Here is a 20,498-nt window from a genome sequence, read left to right as displayed (position 1 = left end):
TAACACTTCTATATGTAGACTGTTAACACTTCTATATGTAGACTGTTAACACTTCTGTATGTAGACTGTTAACACTTCTGTATGTAGACTGTTAACACTTCTGTATGTAGACTGTTAACACTTCTGTATGTAGACTGTTAACACTTCTGTATGTAGACTGTTAACACTTCTGTATGTAGACTGTTAACACTTCTGTATATAGACTGTTAACACTTCTGTATGTAGACTGTTAACACTTCACTTCTGTATGTAGACTGTTAACACTTGGCCGTCTCTGTCCAGGAGGTCACCTTTGATCTTTGATTTGATTGGTATTGGTGGACCATTAACTAGCGGTCTGAACCTTAAATGGAAGGGAAGATGTGAGAGAAGATTACATAATTTATCCAGAGTACGGGCCTGAGTGGGACCGGCCCCCCTCACACACACAAGACCAGAGGCTTATCAGCTACCTGGGTGACAGTCGTACGTCCTGCCAAGCCGAGGTCCAATCCCCTGGCTCTGTCCTGCACCTGTCTGCTCCCATCAAGTGGATGTCTTTCTGCACCTGCTTGCCTCTGTCTCCCTGTCTCTGAATAAGGTAGGCTGTATGAACCTTCTCGGTAGTTGATGAAATGCAGTAGAAAAGTAATTCACTCAATATAATTGAGATGCTTTGTGCTTGTTTGCAAGGATTTAGCCTCCAATTTAGGAACTACTGTTTTTTAAAAAAATGTTTTATCTTCACTACCTCATTCAAGTTTTGCGTGTGACAGGTGTTGCTATAGTACACATTGCTACTCTATTCATATGTCATTAAGTGTGCTTTAAATCCACAATGTCAAGCTACAGACAGACCTTGCAACATAGTATTGAGTCCTTCGAGGTCATATCTATTTGCCTGGCTGTCCGTCAACCCAGGCATATGTTAATAATTTTTTAAACTAGGAAATGTAAGAATGTTTGGGGTCAAGACCATGTCGTGCTTAGAAAACCAAGACAGACAGTTAACTGTTAATAATGGTGTGTATAACCTACGAAGTTGAATGCATGATATGTTATTTGATGAAGAAGTGTGTAAATGAGGAATTATCAATTGCCTTTAACTGGTTCCAACTGAATAAGTTAACCTTCAATGTAAAAAAATGTAACTTCATGAACAAAAACAAGTGCTACTCCAAAGAAGATTCTAAAATATCATTTAATGGAACTGACATTATTCAAGTGCCACATACAACATTTTTAGGTGTTATTGTTGACAAGGGGTTAAATTGGTCTAACCACATTGATCATGTGTGCAAGAGACCCATGAAGATGCTTGGTATAGAGAAGGGTTTGCCCCCTGATCCATCCTTCTGCTCATTTAATCTTGTATTCTAGCTTCTTATTTCCTTACATCAACTACTGTAATATAATCTGGGCTGCTACATATCCCTCATATCTCAACTAATTACTAGAAGAAGAGGTTCCTAAGGATGATCTCTCAATCGAACAGATTTGAACAATCTGCAGCCCTATTTAGGAAATACTCACTATTACCTTTTGACAAACTGAATATTTTTCAAACATGCTTATTCATGCACAAATTCATTAACAACAAGCAAGATCTTCCCTCTACCTTCCATAGTGCCTTCATTTTTTCATCAGACACTCACTCATATCCAACAAGATACAGTAATCATCTATACTTACCTTTCTGTCGAACTCAAGCCACCAATTCCACATTTGTTATAGAGGTCCAAAAATCTGGAACACTGAGCTTGCCGCTGAGATTAACATCTCGGTCAGCTTTCAGAAAGCAACTGAAAGATTATTTAATATCATCATGAGCTGTTCATTTCATCTTGGTCCTGTGTTAATATTCTTCTAATAGAATGGTTTTCTTTTCTTTCTTTCTTTTTTTTTCTTTTCTTTTAAATTCTTCATAACCTTTTTCCTTTCCATGATTTTTGCTCTTATTTCTATTTTTCTTTTCTTGATGTGTTTGAGCAAACTATGTATCCTTGTGTCTTTTTTCTGTTTATTTTTTTTGTGATATCCAACCTTTTTGCCCCATGGATATTATTTTGTTTGTGGTTTCTTTTATCTTATTTACCTGTATTAAGTGTTCTTTATGTTATATTGAAACCTAGCTGCTATTGACGGGAGAGGAACTATGTACAAGCCTTCTGGGCTTCGTTCCCTCCTTGCACCATTTCATGTGTGCTAAATAAATAAACTAAAGTAGAACTCATGCCAAGTTCAACTGTGATTTTTTTGATACTGTGCCTTTTACAAATAGTTATCATAGCATGATTACACAGGTTTAAAGTAGCAAGCATTGGTTGCCTTAATACGTGGTAAATGTGTCTAAAACAAGCACAATTACCTACATCCCTAAATAGGCTATATATATATACACATATAAAGCATGTATTTACAGTTATGCAATTTGCAAGCCTCAAACATGGATTGGGAGCTGATGCATTGTTTCTTGGTCTCTTTGTGCATTTCAGCCACTAAATCGCCCAATAAGTGATAATGGAAATGTCTCTAATTGCTCACAAACACTTCCAACAGCTTGGCAATGTTTTAATACAAGAAGGAAACCAAGCAGGTTCCTCCTGTCTTATTGTTTGGTCAACAGGCCCAGGCTGGTTATTTATGTTCTCCCACGACACAGGTGTTGTTAAAGGCTAACCCAGGCGAACCAGACTGGTAGCTGGGGGCACAAGGAGGCCCTGTTGCTGGAGCTCTGCACAAACTGTGAGCATCTATGGAATGTACTAGCTCAGTACTTTGATGTTTCATCCATTTCTCATAGGTGCTCTACAGTAGGTGAAACTGTACTTCCCTGTGAAATTGCTAGTGTATCTGTTTAAGAAGTAGATGGAGAGAAAACCTTCCATTTAGTGTATATGCCTACTGATTTAATTTCTTTGCAGAAGCATTGTGTGATGTAATGGAGGGATGTTTGCATAATTCAGTGCAAAGGTTTTGCGGTTACTTTATATTGCCACACAAGTAGAGCTAGACCTTACGTTTTGCAATTATGATGGACTTTGCCCCAGAGAAATCTGGACCATAGTCATCTGATGTTCCAGAGGTCAGGTCAATGGTTCAACAGTGGATTTAAAACTTTTCAAAGCATGCTTTCTGTGAACCAAATCACACTATATACTACTGCTATAAGTTACCTGACAGTATTTTTGACACATTTTGACATGATATTGTTTCCTGGCATTTCACAATCCCAAAGATTGTGGCGTTACTGTGATTTACTATTCATAGCTAAAGCAAAATAAGTTGTGAAATACACTGCTTCTCCTCTCTATACTCTAGATGGCATAAGTTCACTGGCTGACTACAGTGTGTCAGAAATCAGTAGAAGTGGAGAGACCTTCAAGTAACTTCACCTTCAGATAACAGAAACATGATATACCGTACTCTGTTTTTGAGGAATACATTTGAACTTCTTTATGTCACTCTCTCAGGCAGACTGCGAGACAATTATTTGATTGACCTGTAATCCATCATCAACACATTTGACTTACATTAATGTCATTGTAATGTTTTATTTGATTTGGAATGTGGTGTTTTTTGCTCTAGGCACAGGGTCAGCCATAGTCTGCGCCCCTGTAGCAATTAGGGGTTAAGTGCCTTGCTCAATGGCACATGCAGCTCCCTCCTGAGGCGGGGATTGTACTCGAGACAAATGTACTGTCAGATGCAGAGAATGAGATAACCTCAAAGATAAGATTGAAAACTCCTCTCTCAGCAGTCCCATTGAGGTTACTCTTTCTCAATGTAATTTTCTTGGTTAAAAGTCAACACTCTTGGTTAACTGTAAGTGAGTGAAAGGTTGACAGTAGATCTGCGTTTGGTTAGACACGTTCTGGCAGACCCCTCAGTTTCATCACATAAGTAGAGCCGCTGTTGGCGCAATCTGCCATTGAGAGTGTCACGTTGCAATACCCACTTTGTATGTGTCATATAAAGGTCCACTTGGACACACTTTTTCACAAAATGAGACAAATGTTATGGTGGATATCCCTTCGGGGGGATAAAATATACATTGTAAAGGTTTAATTGTGTTAATATTGTATATATTGAAATCACCTTTGAGGCACAGGAACTGGAGGGGAGGGTCTGTCTGAGCAAATCTGAGACAATGGAGACCAGCTCTGCCACTTAAGTGCTGGCATTTGCATTGTCATAAGGACCTGATCACCTCTTGTCTGGGTCTGCCTTGCCTTGCCATGGGTTTGTCTGGAACACCCAGAAACTGGAAGCAATGTAACCCATCTACCCATTTGTGATCACTCTGCGCAGAGGATCCTGGGAAGGATTGGGAGGCCTTGCCAACTTGTATAAATGTGAGGCTCTGAGAAGTGCTCAGGACCTCTCTTCATGAACTGAAGTCAGCTCTGCGTTGTTATTTACGACAATAAAGGGTCTTTCTCTGTGATGATCTACAGCTCCGGTTTCCTGAATTGTTTTATTGATTAGGAATTGAAACTATTAGAGTAAGGTTAAATCCACGACAATGTCATATACGTTTTTTTTCCTCCTATGAGTTGAAATTAATTGATATACAGTGCTCATGATCAAAGATAGTGTTTATGATCTAGTGTTTGCTACTGTACAGGTCTAACTTTTTATATATATAATATACATAAATATTATATTAAATGATATATTAAATGATCTTGTCTTTATTTAAGCAATTACAAGATGCACCAAGAGGATTCCATTGCCACAGATGGGGTTCCCGTTTTGGAAAATGATTTTGAGAGGTATGTGAATCTAATCTCAACTCTTCAACTAGGAGATGCTGATTCCTTCGGTTATGGAATTATGGAATTTTGGTTTGATTGTTGGAGCATTATTAGCACCAATGTTAACAGTCATGTTTCTAAAATGATGACATTTTTAGGACTGTTTGTTATTCAAAGTGTTTCAGAATGTTTCTTTTCATTTGTTCTCTTACTAATTCTCCACACAGCTTTCACAATCGGAAAGCACAGTCGCTGCACGACTCCAAACTTCAACAGAACGGAAACCCCTCCGGTCCCCTCGTCAACGGAGGAGATGAGCATGCGGACCCAGAGCCTGAGGAGACCGAGGCCCCGCTGACCAGGAGTTGTGCCTCTACTGCAGAATCTCACGGTCCTGAGACAGATGCTAGCCCACAGCCCAGCTCTGTGTCAGACTCCCATAACCAGGACAAAGACATCCTGGAGAGAACTGACGAGCCAGCCACGATAACGCCTTCCAGCATATCTGAGGCACCGACCAAGCCACCCAGATCACCAGGACTAGAAGGACCCCCAGCAGGACCACTTCATGGTAAAAGCAGCAGAGCTTCATCATGGGATATAATGCCAACAGAACTGAAGCAGATGTTCTTACCCCAGCATCTCTAGTGGAGCTTGACTGACTGTATGCTGTTTCTTGTTAATGATAGTTTCAGAATTTTATACATGTGTGCATCAGGTTGACACTATGCCCAAGTGAATCAAATGCAGATTCAGCTGAAGGTGAAAAGGTGAACTAAAACTACGCAAAGGTTCTTATCTATTTATCTAATGGTTTGTTGCCTGCCGGCCTTTAAGCACGTACAACAATCCTTTGACTTTGTCATTGTCTCGATGAGATTAGTGAGAGATTCCCAGACAAAACCTGATTGGTGAGTAGGTAGGCTACTGTAGGAACATTCCATAGCTTCCTCTTTTTCTACCCAGTAACCTGACACAGCCCAGCTTTCAAAAGAGGCTGCGAATCATATGTGTGCTGTGCACTGAGACGACACAGAGTACACAGAGTAGAGAAGGATCACTCATCTTCTGCTCAGACACGCTGACTAACACTGCTGACTCCCCCTCTGCATCCTAGACGAGTGGGAATACTCTTGTTTGCTCCACAACGCTGCCAAGCTGATGGCAGCTAACTGTTGCCCATGTTGTCCCCATGCTACAGAACCAGAGCCGGAGCTCGTGCCGATCAAGTTGTCTGATGTGCCCCTGGCACCTGCAGAGCAGCTGTGGAGCGACTCCAGGGACAAGGCAGTCAAGCTGAGGATGGAGAAGTCGGGACCAGGATCCAAGGCACCCATGACAGTTCACCAGATGTTCCTGGAGACGGTGGAGAGCTACGGGGACATGCCGGCGCTGGCTTACAAGCAGGAAGGGAAGTGGGTCAGCTGGACATACAGGGAGTACTACCAGCACTGCAGAGTGGCCGCCAAGAGCTTCCTCAAGGTCTGTTTGATTTATTTATGAGTTTTATGAGAATATGGGTTTCTGCATCTTGTTTAGTTGATCTTTGTTCCCACGGGTCCTTGAAATCCTTGAAAGTTTGTGAATTTGAGAAAAAGAAATCAAGGTCTTAAAAGTTTTTGAAAATAGACATGGGTCATTGAAAGTGCTTGAATTCTCCTCTCTCTCTCTCTCTCTCTCCCAAAAAATAAAAAAATATTCAAAAATGTTTTACTTAGCTCGTCAACTAGGTCTGTCTCAAACTATGCCATGTTGGGTCCTTGAATTTGAGGGAATTGAGTCTTGAAAGTCCTTGAAAGGTGCTTGAAAGGTGCTTGAATTTGATGTTTCAGAAGGTGTGGGAAGTGAACCATGCTTCACGTTGAATTAATAAATGTAAAAAATCATTCAATCAGAAATCTCCTAATATTGACTTTTATATTTACCACCTGCAGGAAGTTTATGAGGTGTTTACGCAGTGAGAGTGTATTTCCTTGTTCTTCCATTGTAATTTCTGTCTCACTGTAAGAATGGAGTGCTGAAAACCAACACTTGGGTGTATTAGATTCAAAGCTTACGTTACGTCTCTGGTTTCATGGCTATGTCCCAGAGCTGATGAAGTAGCATCTTGTAGGTCAAAAGTAAACAAGGCAGTATGCCACGTTCTCATTGTTTATTCATATCCTCTCTCTCTCTCTCTCTCTCTCTCTCTCTCTCTCTCTCTCTCTCTCTCTCTCTCTCTCTCTCTCTCTCTCTCTCTCTCTCCTCTCTCTCCCCCTCTCTCTCTCTCTCTCTCTCTCTTCCTCTCTCTTCCTCTCTCTCCCCCCCCCCCTCTCTCTCACTCTCACTTTCTCTCTCTCTCTCACTTTCTCTCTCTCTCTCTCTCTCTCCTACTCTCTCTCTCCTACTCTCTCCTACTCTCTCTCTCCTACTCTCTCTCTCTCTCTTCTCTCTCTCCTTCTCTCTCTCTCTCTCTCTCTCTCTCTCTCTCTCTCTCTCTCTAGTTGGGGCTGGAGCGTTTCCATGGAGTTGGTATCCTGGGCTTTAACAGTCCAGAGTGGCTCATTGCAGACGTCGGCTGCATCCTGGCTGGGTAATGGGCTGCATGATGTTCTCACACTGTGTTCCTTCTCCAAATGCTCCTAATTCCCATACGTTTGGGAAACCTTCCGGTAATTTCCCAAGTTTCCCTATGGGTTTCAATATGGACACGTTGGAAATGATCGGAAAGCTTCCCAAACTTATGGGAATTTTGCAACCCTAGTCACCACCATCATTTTATCACATTGAAAAACAACAAAACAAATGTTTTTTATTTGACACACAACAGCCTCATTAGCGCTTATTCAGTATGTCTGCTGATCTGCTTCACAGTTCTGTGAAAGCCAACAGGTTCTTTCGAGCTGTGCCTGGCGCCACATTGAACAGACAGCGTCAGGGACCGTTATCACACAGTTATCACACAGTTATCACACTCATCTAGACCAAAATGCATCAAAGAGCAGATCAATCTGACGCGTGTCGTTCCCCAGGGGTCTGGCGGCGGGCATCTACACCACCAACTCCCCTGAGGCGTGTCAGTATGTGTCAGAGAACTGTGAGGCCAACGTCCTGGTGGTGGAGAACCACAAACAGCTGGTGAAAATCCTCCAGGTCAGGAGAACCCAGTCAGCCATCACCCTGTTGTGTCTTAACAGCCACCAAACCTTTCCACAGGAATTACGCCGTAACATCTCTCCCTTTACTGTTTTATTCGTGTAATATTGTGCAACACAGCATTTTAGCTTTACAATTCTCATTTGTTGACGAAAAGAGGTGATGAATATTAAAAAAAACTACCCATATATCTAACCCCTCAGATTAAAGACCAACTTCCACACTTGAAGGCTATCGTTCAATACAAGGACGAACTGCAACAGAAGCTGCCGAACCTATACACTGTAAGTCTGAAAAAAAGGGGAAAAAAGATTGCCACCCGGAAAAGAGTGTACGTTTTTTTTTTGTTCATGCAAAGTTTCCAGCATACGGTAGCGTACCGTTTTATATCTGTCACACACTGGAACTGGGAGACTCGTTTTGATCATTGAGCTGTTTTGACCTGTGCTGTGTTGACCTCAGTGGGCTGAGTTCATGAGGCTGGGAGAAGAGGTGTCAGAGGAAGACCTGGATGCTGTGATTAACAGTCAGAGGGCTAACCAGTGTTGTACACTCATCTACACCTCGGGGACAACAGGCAACCCTAAAGGGGTCATGTTGAGCCATGACAACGTAAGTATCCGAGCTGGTTCCTCTTCCCTCCACCACCTCCCTGAGGAATGTGTATCCCCTATGACAACATTGGTAGACATACTGTAAGATGTATGTCTACCATTGTAGATGGTTGTCTGACATACAATCTACACCATTGTAGATGTATGTCAGACAATTGTCAGACATTGTCAGACAATTGTCAGACATACATCTACACCATTGTAGATGTATGTCTGCCTCATTGCCACTGTATCCAACCCCGGTCATCTGGTGTTTACCAGATGACCGGGGTTGGATACAGTGGCAATGAGTTTGCAAATCACAATATGAATTGACGTTGATGTAAATAGTAGTATGTAAATACACTAGTGGAAAAAGGTCAACTTCCCCCATAAGCCCTCTCAGCCTTTAAACTCAAAACATGACAAAGTTCACATTTCATTGTTAATTGTAAAAAGAAACAGAAAGAATGCTACCTCCATGATGTGAGGACTGTGACATACTGTGACTGAGGTGGGTTCATGCGGGCTCTATCTGTGTCTAGATCACCTGGATCTCCTCGGCAGCAGGCGCCATGATAAAGCTGGTCCCCGGGGAGGAGCAGCTGGTCAGCTACCTGCCTCTCAGCCACGTGGCGGCCCAGGTCCACGACATATGGGTCTGTATGAAATACGCCGGGACCAGTCACTTTGCAGACCCTGACGCCCTGAAGGTAAGACTTCTGTACACATTAAACATAAATGATGCATATTTTACCATGCGACTCAAAAGTATATATATTTATATTCATATATATATATATATATATTATATATAAGTATAAAAATAAGTATTTGATCCCCTGCTGATTTTGTAAGTTTGCCCACTTACAAAGAAATGAACGGTCTATAATTTTAATGGTAGGTCTATTTTAACAGTGAGAGACTGAATATCAAAAATATATACTTATTTCCCCCACTGTGTGTATATATATATACGTATATATATATTATCTCAACGTAATGGTTGAAGAGTGTTGAGCTGGTAGCTGGCTCAGAGATTATGGTGTGGGGGGGTGGGGGTATTATTATAAAGCGACTATTACCATATAATAGTCAACACAACTTCCTGCATGTCTCAGGGCTCCTTGGGGACCACTCTGAAAGAGGTGCAGCCCACCAGGTTCCTGGGCGTCCCCCGCGTGTGGGAGAAGATGCAGGAGAAGATGAAAGCCGTGGGAGCCAAGTCCACCCCCATGAGGAAGAGAGTGGCAGACTGGGCCAAGTCCATAGGCCTGCAGGCCAGCTACAGCGCCATGAACGGGTAAGGGGTCACCTCGGGGTCAGGTGTCTGTGTGTACAGTATAAGTCAGGTGTCTGTGTGTACAGTATAAGTCAGGTGTCTGTGTGTACAGTATAAGGACTATATGTGTGTACAGTATAAGGACTATATGTGTGTACAGTATAAGGACTATGGGCATTGTTCAGCCGAATCTGCACTCTAGCAAATCAGCATTGCAGAACTGCAAAGTTTTGCAACCATAGTTCCTGCAGTCAGAGAACGTGATCTTATCAATAACTACCATGGCTTTAACACTAGAACAGCCATGAGTGACCCCTATGACTAAAGAAACATGTTATCTTTGTACTCGATCAAATGTCAGGAGCCTCCTTTCATGACTTTTCCTAGATATGTGCGTTCTACCACCCAGTATCCTTACATTTTCAAAATCACATCAGGATAAGCTAGTATAAAGCTATTTTGCCGTTTTTCCTGCAGGAAGCAGGCTAATTTACAAGCGGCCAACTAGTGGTCGTTGTGTGTAAATAGCAGCTTGAGCATTGTATAGAGGCGGCTCTTTCAGTAGGTAAAAAAGGCACGGCTGTTCTAAGAACGCAGACTCCCTCCACAATGGTATTTATCTTGAAAGAGGCTAGAGACGGACTTGACTTCCGGCCGTAAATGAGTTTCGACCTGCTTCAAAATGACCTCCGCCTTTTGTTGTGTGTTCCAGGGAGAACAGGGTGCCCTGGGGGTTCATGTTGGCCAACAACCTGGTGTTCAAGAACGTGCGCGCCGCCCTGGGTCTGGGCCGCTGCCGGAGCTGCTACACGGGGGCGGCGCCCATCACCAAGGCAACCCTGGAGTACTTCATGAGCCTGGGTATCCCTCTGTACGAGCTGTACGGGATGAGCGAGAGCACCGGCCCACACACCCTCTCCTGTGACACCGCCTACCGGATCATGAGGTCAGCGGTAGATGATACACACACACACACACACACACACACAGAGACACAGACACACACACACACACACACAGAGACACAGACACACACACACACACACACACACACACAGGGTGTGTCAGTGGAGCGTATGGCCTCTACACACACACCCTGTGTGTAGAGGCCATACGCTCCACTGACATGATATAAAGAATGAATGAATGAATGAATGGTCTTTATTGTCATTGATATAGTACAGGTACCAAACAACGAAATTTGGGAGGGGGGGCTCCCCTGGTGCTAGGAAAAAAAAAAAAGAAAAAAAAAAAAGAACGGGGCTTCCCAGGGTTTTCATTTCCATAGATATGAGATCCTGTATTTACATGCCAGGCACAGCACACTCAGGGTGACCTGAGAGGCGTGGCTGATGTTGGAGAGTTCATGTTGTATTTTGGAAGTCTACAAACATGGTGAGAATCACAGAGAGACCTGTGACATCTCCCTCTTCACCGCGGTGAATCATCACTTTGAAAGCTGTCAGACAGACATACGACAGCAGCGTAGCAGCATGTTCACTGTACATTTACACTCTTATTTCTCTACTGCCCATTTCTGTCATTGTCTTTTTAAAAATGTTTTGCTTATGTCATGTTGTTTATTACATTTTTGAATTTTTTATTATTACATTGCTGTCTGTGTCTTTATGTCTTATGCACCAACCACACCGAGTCCATTTCCTGCATGTGCAAATACACATGGCGATAAAATCTGAATCTGAATTGGGATTGGGATGACATAGAACTGAAGGATTGGGATGACATAGAACTGAAGCCGTACGTCGTTGTTTCTGGACTGTTCCCTCAGCTGCGGGCAGACGGTGGCCGGCTGTAAGACGAAGCTGGACAAACCGGACGAGGACGGCAACGGAGAGATCTGCTTCTGGGGCCGCCACGTGTTCATGGGCTACCTGAACATGCCCGACATGACCGCCGAGGCTCTGGACCCAGAAGGCTGGCTGCACTCTGGAGACCTGGGGAAGCACGACGACAAGGACTTCCTGTTCATCACAGGAAGGATAAAAGGTCAGGAGTTCTTCAATCCACATGGCTGCCTGCCAGTGGCAGGATTTATAGACTGTATAGGATCACTGATATGATCATCTATAATAACCTGTCTGCTCACTGCACAGATACGTTGGGAGTCAGTGGAAGGAATGATACAGGTGGAACAGCTAAGTGTTGTTTCTCTTCTCCTGGACAGAGTTGATCATCACAGCAGGCGGGGAGAACGTCGCCCCGGTGCCCATCGAGGATTCAGTAAAGGCAGAGGCGGCCATCGTCAGCAACGCTATGCTGATCGGAGACAAGATGAAGTTCCTCTCCATGTTGCTCACGCTCAAAGTGAGGACATCGGCCGTCTGATTTCGGCTCTTTTCAGCAAACAATCACAACCCTTGAATGACTCATTAACACTGGAACAGCCGTGCCTTTTTTTACCTACTAATAGAGCCGCCTTTAAAATGCTCACGCTGCTATTTACAACGACCACTAGTTGGCCTCTTGTAAATTAGCCTGATTCCTACACAGAAAAACTGCCAAATAGCTTTATACTAGCTTATCCTGATGTGATTTTGAAAATGTAAGGATACTGGGTGGTAGAACGCACATATCTAGGAAAAGTCATGAAAGGAGGGTCCTGAAATTTGATCGAGTGCAAAGATAGAACATTTTCCTTTACTCACAGGGGTCAAATGACCCTCATGGAGGTTCTAGTGTTAATACCACCTAATGAACCCTCTGCCCCTCCGTAGTGTGTCGTCGACGACGACGGGGAGCCGACAGACGAGCTGAGCCCTGAGGCGGTCGAATTTTGTCAGCGGCTTGGCGTCATGGCAACCAAGGTCTCTGAGATCCTAGCCAATAAGGAGCCAGCCATTTACCAGGCCATTCAGGAGGGCGTGGAACGCGTCAACGCAAGGTCAACATCCAACGCTCAGAAGATCCAGAAGTGGGAGATTTTGGACCGAGACTTCTCCATATCTGGAGGAGAACTGGGTGAGTCAGAGAAGGAAGTCAACACAATGGTTTTCTTTGGTCTTGTTCTCTCTGTCTACGCATGTGACGTGACCCAGCATATTAGTTACAGAGCAGTTACTGCTCTTTGTTTCATTTTCCAATCCCATCCAAGTGAATTTTTTTACTTCTTTGTACACATGGTTGGAATACAGAATGACAAAGCTAAAATGTTTGTTGTTTATTGAATTAAAGGTCTCTTAAAATAAATAGATACAACTATTTAAGTTATTTCGTAAAGCTTAGGGTATGAATTATGAGGGGTTCTCACAGTATGTTTGTAACACTCAGAACACTGCAGAATTTACAGTAATGCATTGACACATACCGTTTTATCTCAGTCATGTGACTGTTTTATGCCAAACAGCATTCTGGTCGATTGTTGCAGTGTCTTTTGCCCCGACATGTTTACATCTCGTCTCTGAGAGTGTTAGTCTGGTTTAACCTCTTTTCTTTCTCTGAATCTTCTCTCCAGGACCGACCATGAAGCTGAAGAGGCCTGTTGTTGTCAAAATGCACAATGAGAAAATCAACCAGATTTATGGAGCTGCATGAGAATAACCCAGGAAGCAGGCTGGGATAGAACTAGGGCCCAACTTTGTTCCTGGTGAAATATGATCAGGAGAAGCACCTTGCCCTGGCTGTAATAATGTTGAAACTGTTGAATGCTTTTGTAGAGATTGTATCTGGAGTTATGCCATTGGTATCTGCTCCATATTGATGTGAATGCTGTTTGAAATGTATATAAGACTTCACAGAAATTATATTTGCACTTTTTGTAAATAAACCATATAATCATCACCACATCTAGTGTCCACAAGACCACAACTGTAAGACCAGCATGGTTCTCTCAGTCATTTAGCAATGTTTTTAACCATTGCAATACGAAGTCATATCACTGTCATAAGCTTCTTACTATATTATTTCTAAAGTATCAGTATTTGCAGTGATCACTGTCTAATGAGATATATTCTACTGTATTGTTCTCTCAAGATGTGCCAGATTTAAATTCAACATTCTGTCAATCTGAACCTTAAATCTGGGAGCCAAGCAGAATCCTGATCTTGCTGTACACATCACTATTAGTAAACCAGCTTTATATAGAAACAGACATTTGAATCATGACTTGACTACATTTATAAAGAAAGTAATTACATGTTTGTATTGTGACTCATATTGAATGAACTTTATCAATAAAAGCAGAAATGATTTAGGCAAATAACATGTTCTGAGCAATAAAAACAACAACGACATGTTACATGTTATTTGATAATTGTGTAATTATTCTTTTATCTATTGAGATAATTATTCATGTGAATGTGATTTGGGATTTGACTCTGGCGGCATATTACTATGGAATAATAGTCCCCACTTGTGTTTTCAGAATAGGATTTATGTAAGCAAATAAAGAATGTGAACCGAACACAGAGTTGTAATTCTACCTTATCTAATTCTTATTCTCTAGTCTCATCTCATTCCCTCATCATTCATATATCAGTGGACGAACAGTTTTTAGGTGACCCCTTAATTATTAAACCCTTCATCTCCAGCCAGGTCAGTTAACTAAGGCGGGTCAATTAAGGAGATGGGGAAGTCCCTGGACCGTGGTGTTGTAACAGGGTGTAACAGAAACGAGGATACACATACCCTAGCATGAGAGGTGTTAGGATCCTGGAAAAGCTGTGTATTAAGTAACACTGCAACCAAGCACCGAGTGAACATACTATCCATGTCTAATGTGCTGAGAAACCACTAAACTGCAAGTGGCACGCTTTGCCATAATGGGAACTGCAGCCGTGAGAATACAGAGACGGGTATCAGGTTAGACGACGATCAGGTTAGGATTATGGTGAACATGGGCGACATTTTGTAAAGATTTGAGGGTTATACTGAAAATATGTATAGTTGAAGGCGGAAGTTTACATAATAGTATAGCTGCAGAGGGTGGTGCAGACAGCCGAGCGCATCAGTGGATGTGAGCTTCCCTCCATCCAGGATATATACAACAACAAACAGTGTGTCAGCAAAGCCCGGAGGATCATCAAAGATCCCAGCCACCCCAACCACCGTCTGTTCAAACTGATGCCGTCCAAAAGAGGAAGCCTCTTCCGGAGCCTCAGGGCCAAAACTCAGAGGCTAACCAACAGCTACTTCCCCTAGGCGATAAGGCTCATGAACAAGCCTACTGTAGTACCGGGTTGGACCCCCTCTTTTGCCATCAGCAAACTGCCTTAATTATTCATGGCATAGAACAAGGTGCTGGAACCATTCCTCAGGGATTTTGGTCCATATTGACATTATAGCATCACTATATCTCTTTTTCTGACCATTCTCTGTACACACTAGGGAAAACTCCAGTAGATCAGGGGCCTCATTCATAAAACGTGCTTAGATCAAATTTTGATCTTACCCGTGTCGTACGTAGAAAACCACGTCAACGTAGTGATTTATAAAATTTCAATGTGAGTCGATTTGAACGTGGAAACGATCGTAGCTCGACGTCGAGTATTCAACTTGCTTACGTACATTACCTACTGGTTATGCGGAGTTATTACAGGCATGTGAGCCGCACCGGAAAAACGTTGCCTACATGTAATTCATGCGAAGTTGCTCGTCATAAAATTAACGATGTTGTTACCAGCCGAGAAAATGAGTTAAATTCAATATTTAAAGGCAACTGATGTTTATAATTGTATTTCAGTCTTCCTTAATATGCCATCATTAGGCTATTGTATGGTGTAATCACTCTAAATTGAGGCGCGATAAATTAATTGTGATTCCTCAGGTGTTGCACATTAAAGACTATCCTATATATACTCTACTACAGTAAGCAAACAATTGACACTCAACCATGGCTGTGCTTGTTTTATTGGAGGACTTGGCAAACCATGCGTTTCATAGGGAGAGAGTGTTTAGGGACCGGGCAGACTTTTTTGCCCACGACGATGAATGGCTAACGAGCCGCTACCGGTTCCCGAGAGCCATTCTCATTGATTTGTGCGACCAACTATCCCCAGGCTTGGAGAGGAGGACACGCCGCAACAGGCCCATACCTGTCCCTGTACAGGTGCTCTCCACCCTGGGGTTCCTCGCCACGGGGGCATTTCAAAGGGAGCTGGCTGACCGGTCGGGTATATCCCAGCCCTCCTTCAGCCGCATCCTGCCTGATGTGATCGGGGGAATTCTGAGAATTTCCCCAAGACACCTCCGTTTCCCATTCACACCCCTTGAGCAGGCGCGTGTAAAAGACGGGTTTGCCGACTCCTTTGGGTTCCCTGGCGTTATAGGCGCAATAGACTGCACGCACGTTGCCATACGGGCACCGTCAGTGGATGAGCATGTTTTCGTTAATCGAAAGAATTTTCATTCGATCAACGTACAGCTCATCTGCGATGCCCGTATGGCACTGCTGAATGTCTGTGCTAATTGGCCGGGTTCTACCCATGACTCTTTTATAGTACGCCAGAGTAGGGTAGGCGTTCGTCTGGAAGCGGGAGAGGGCAGAGAGGGGTGGTGTTGTGTCCTGCCCTTTAAGACGGAATCACGTGTTAGACTAAGGAGGAAGTTGAAGTGTATGCTGGGTAGTTGGCTGCCATACTCATTCATGCTGAGAAGTTATGTTGAGTAGTTTGCTGATATACTCATGCTGTAAAGAATAAACCTGCGTTTGATGGACCACGTTCTCTAGCTACTATTATTACTTACAAGTCCAGTCCGGACATCACAATTGGCGACGAGTAATCGGAGTTTACTAGTTTTTTACAATGGCTGTAAACGTGCCGTTTCCCTGTTTTTTCCTGCCTGCGCCTGGTGAGCCCACCATTCCATTCAAGACATGGCGGAAATTTTTTGAGAACTATTTGCTGGTCATCAATGCTAGCGGTAATGCTTGGCCTGCTGCACGGCGTAGAGCCGTCTTACTACACTGCCTGGGCACCGAGGGACAGCGTCTCTTCTACTCGCTCCCGAACACGGGTGCAGATTACGATACTGCAATGACTGCGTTGGAGGAGTACTTTGTGCCCAAGACAAACACTGTTGCTGAACGCCATGCTTTCCGTAAGAGAGTACAGATGCAGAATGAAACGGTCCTTCAGTATGTGATTGCACTACGTGAACTTGCAGCTACGTGCGACTATGGCGATCGTGCGGATGAGGCGATCCGTGATCAGCTAGTTGAACATCTACACAACCCGCGGATCCGTGAAAGACTTTTGATGGACAATAAACTTACACTGGAAAGGGCCATGACAACTGCTACACAGATTGAGGCTGCTACGGAGCAAGCTAAGGCCTTCTGTGAGCCGCGGGCTGCATCTGTGCAGGCGGTGCAGCACACTCCACAACGAAAAGGGGGACAGTGGGGTAAGCGTACAAAGCCTAGGGAGGCTTCACAGCGGAAAACATGTTACCGCTGTGGATCAGATGGACATTTAGCTAATGCAACTAACTGCCCAGCTGCATCAGTTACATGCAGACAATGCAACAAAGTGGGTCACTTTGCCAAGGTGTGTCGCAGTACACAGACACACACCAAGGAGGTACGTGAGGTGGATCTCCCTGAATTTACAGTGTTATATACTGAACATTCTGCACGTAATAGTGATAAGATCACATGCACTGTGGAGATTATTTCAGAACACTCACAGTCCAGTAAAGTGGAATTGCTGGTTGACACTGGTTCATCTGTCTCTATACTGCCACAGAGCATCTACGCACAGTACTTTAAAAACATTCCACTTACTGAACCGACTGCCAGGCTGGTGTCTTACTCTAAAACCAGCATTCCAGTGCTGGGGTGCATGTCTGCTGATGTTTCTCTCCATGGCCGCACTGCTCCAGGTACCTTCTTCATTGTGGAGAGGGGGACCTCACTGATGGGGAGGGACCTAATGACTGTGTTAAGTGTGCATATTGCAAACAACAAAGTGGTGCCTCCTAATGACTCCGCATCTCTGCCTACTCCTGTGCTCCAGTGCACTACTGCATCTGCTCCCGCTGCTGTAGGGTGTGCAGAAAACTTTGTGCACCGCGTGAAGGTCGATTCCTCTGTCACACCGGTACGCCAAAAGCTGCGCCGGCTACCGCTGTCTGTCAGAGACGCAGTTTCTGATGAACTGAAGCGCTTACTCGCTGCTGGAGTGATCGAACCTGTCGACGCCTCTGCTTGGGTGTCCCCCATTGTCGTCATACAAAAGAAGACTGGAAAAATAAGGATGTGTGTCGACCTGCGTGAGCCCAATAAGGCGGTCATTATTGACGCCTTTCCATTGCCTCATATGGATGAGCTCCTTTCCAGCCTGAAAGGCTCCACCATCTTCTCATCCATTGACCTGGCTAACGCCTACTACCAGGTGCCTCTTGCTGAGGAGTCACGCGACCTAACGGCATTCATCACCCATGATGGACTGTATCGGTTCTGCCGTGTGCCATATGGACTGGCATCAGCGCCAGCTGCCTTTCAGAAGATGATGAGCATCATTCTCGCTGACCTGCCGGGTGTGGAGTACTACATTGATGATGTCATCATACATGGCAGTGACAGGCACACACATGACGAGGCTCTTAAAGTTACCCTGCAACGTCTGAAATCTGCTGGCTTGCAGCTTAATAACGACAAATGCCGTTTCCGTGAGCCCAGTCTACCATTCCTGGGTCACACTGTCTCTGCTGATGGTCTGCTTCCAGACACTGTACGCATACAGGCCATCGCTGAGGCTCCAGTACCACTTCCTGATGGGCCATGGCAAAAGGTTGCCATGGATATAGTCGGCCCATTCGAAACAGCTGCTCCAGACTGCAGATACGCTGTTACAATGACTGACTACTTTAGTAAATGGCCTGAGGTAGCCTTCACCCGAGACATCACTACTAACACTGTGCTTGCCTTTATGTCATCTGTGTTCAGCCGGCATGGGAACCCGCTGAACATTGTCACTGACAACGGTGTGCAGTTTACGTCTGCATCATTCACATCCTTCCTGAAAGACAGACAAATCTCACACAGCCGATCTTCTCTCTACTACCCTGCTGCTAATGGGGCCATAGAAAGGTTCAATCGGGTGCTGAAACAAACCATCCAGCTGGCCATTCAGCAACATCAGCCTTGGAAACCAGCTGTGGTAGACTTTCTCCAGGTCTACCGTGCCACTCCTCATGCCACTACTGGTTCATCTCCTTTTGAACTGCTCCACGGTCGGCCCATGCGAACCAAGCTGACTCTGTTACCTCCTGCTCCTGAGTGTACTCCGGCGACGATGAACATTCGCCACAGAGTCAGTGAACGACAGCGCAAGATGAAGGCCTACACTGATGCCAAACGTGGTGCACGTCCTCCTGCTTTTCAAAAAGGGGACAAAGTGCGGGTTAAGAATCCTCTGCATGTGATGAAAGGTCACAGAAGGTACAGCGATCCTCTCACCATAAGCAAGAAGGTGGGGGACAGCACATACATTCTGAGTGATGGAAAGACTTGGAATGCCTCTCATCTCACTGCTTTCCCAGACACTGCCGCAACCACAGACGGAGACACTGTAGAGCCTGTGGTTGATCATTCACCCAGGCCTAGACGTAATATCCAGAGGTCTGGATGGCTAAAGGACTATGTCTCTTGAATAGCCTAATAATGGGTCACTGACAGTTGTTGAATTGTATTCCTGTTGTATGGGGATTGTTGCACTTATACTGTTTGCACTACTTTGGTCTATTGTTATTGTATTAGACTGTCATTACCTAGATTAATAATATTTGAGTTTCCTTATGTGATATTGATTGGGTAATGTGATATTGTTTTGTTTATACATGCTGAATCTACCATTTCATTTTTTTTGCTTGCCTTGTTGTTAGTACAAGTAACTCTTTTCCAGAAAGGGGGAAATGTTGTGTCCTGCCCTTTAAGACGGAATCACGTGTTAGACTAAGGAGGAAGTTGAAGTGTATGCTGGGTAGTTGGCTGCCATACTCATTCATGCTGAGAAGTTATGTTGAGTAGTTTGCTGATATACTCATGCTGTAAAGAATAAACCTGCGTTTGATGGACCACGTTCTCTAGCTACTATTATTACTTACAAGTCCAGTCCGGACATCACAGGTGGCTTCTCTGTAAGTTGCATTTGTAACGTTTGATCATGATAACTATCCAGGCAAATGCTTATACTGTAATAATTGAATATGGTCTTCTCAGGTGACAGGGGTTATCCATTGAAAACATGGCTGCTCACTCCCTTCACAAACCCCCAGACACCGGAGGAAATCCGGTATACTTTAGCGCATGGCCGGGCAAGGTGCGTTGTGGAGCGCACTATAGGCATGTTGAAGGGGAGATGGCGTTGCCTTGACAGCTCCGGAGGGACCCTCCTCTATACACCCAACAAGGTATATTCTTCATCCCTCCTTCAGATGCTGCATATTGTGTATGGAAGCTCCTGCAGTCTTATCAGTAGCCTATTAAATTGTAGTGTTGTTCCGATACCATTTTTTGATCCCGATCCCGATACCGATACCTGACCGTGCAGTACTTGCCGATACCGAGTACCGATCCGATACCACGGCGTTTGAAAAAACAAAACAAAAAAACATGTTTTTTGAGCCGCATACTCACCTCGATGTAAAATTATTGCTAACACTTAGTCTGGCACTGCTCAAAACCTTTGTAAAACAGGAAAAAATACCAACAGAGAGTGAATGCTATAGAACTTTTTTTTATTGTCTACCTGGTATGGTGACAAGAAAATCAACCCCTTATAAAACCTGAAA

The 20,498-nt window shown here is 44.0% G+C and overlaps 1 protein-coding gene across 1 annotated transcript; it reads left to right on the top strand.

The window, feature by feature from the left end:
- Positions 1 to 443: 443 nt before the first annotated feature.
- LOC308157233 (long-chain-fatty-acid--CoA ligase ACSBG2-like) lies at positions 444 to 14,102 on the top strand. Its single transcript, XM_080530755.1, has 15 exons — positions 444 to 580; positions 4,683 to 4,754; positions 4,964 to 5,307; positions 5,938 to 6,218; positions 7,220 to 7,308; positions 7,748 to 7,868; positions 8,075 to 8,155; positions 8,334 to 8,483; positions 9,010 to 9,177; positions 9,586 to 9,767; positions 10,459 to 10,692; positions 11,536 to 11,753; positions 11,932 to 12,071; positions 12,482 to 12,725; positions 13,219 to 14,102. The coding sequence occupies exons 2-15, from the start codon at positions 4,693 to 4,695 to the stop codon at positions 13,296 to 13,298; spliced, it is 2,394 nt and encodes a 797-aa protein (XP_080386881.1). The 5' UTR covers positions 444 to 580; positions 4,683 to 4,692; the 3' UTR covers positions 13,299 to 14,102.
- The last annotated feature ends 6,396 nt before the right edge of the window (positions 14,103 to 20,498 follow it).

This window comes from Nansenia antarctica (assembly GCF_963989245.1).
Source record: "Nansenia antarctica genome assembly, chromosome: 5".
NCBI lineage: Eukaryota > Metazoa > Chordata > Actinopteri > Argentiniformes > Microstomatidae > Nansenia > Nansenia antarctica.
The sequence above is the reverse complement of the archived record's forward strand: the minus strand, read 5'-3'. Positions and strand labels throughout refer to the sequence as shown.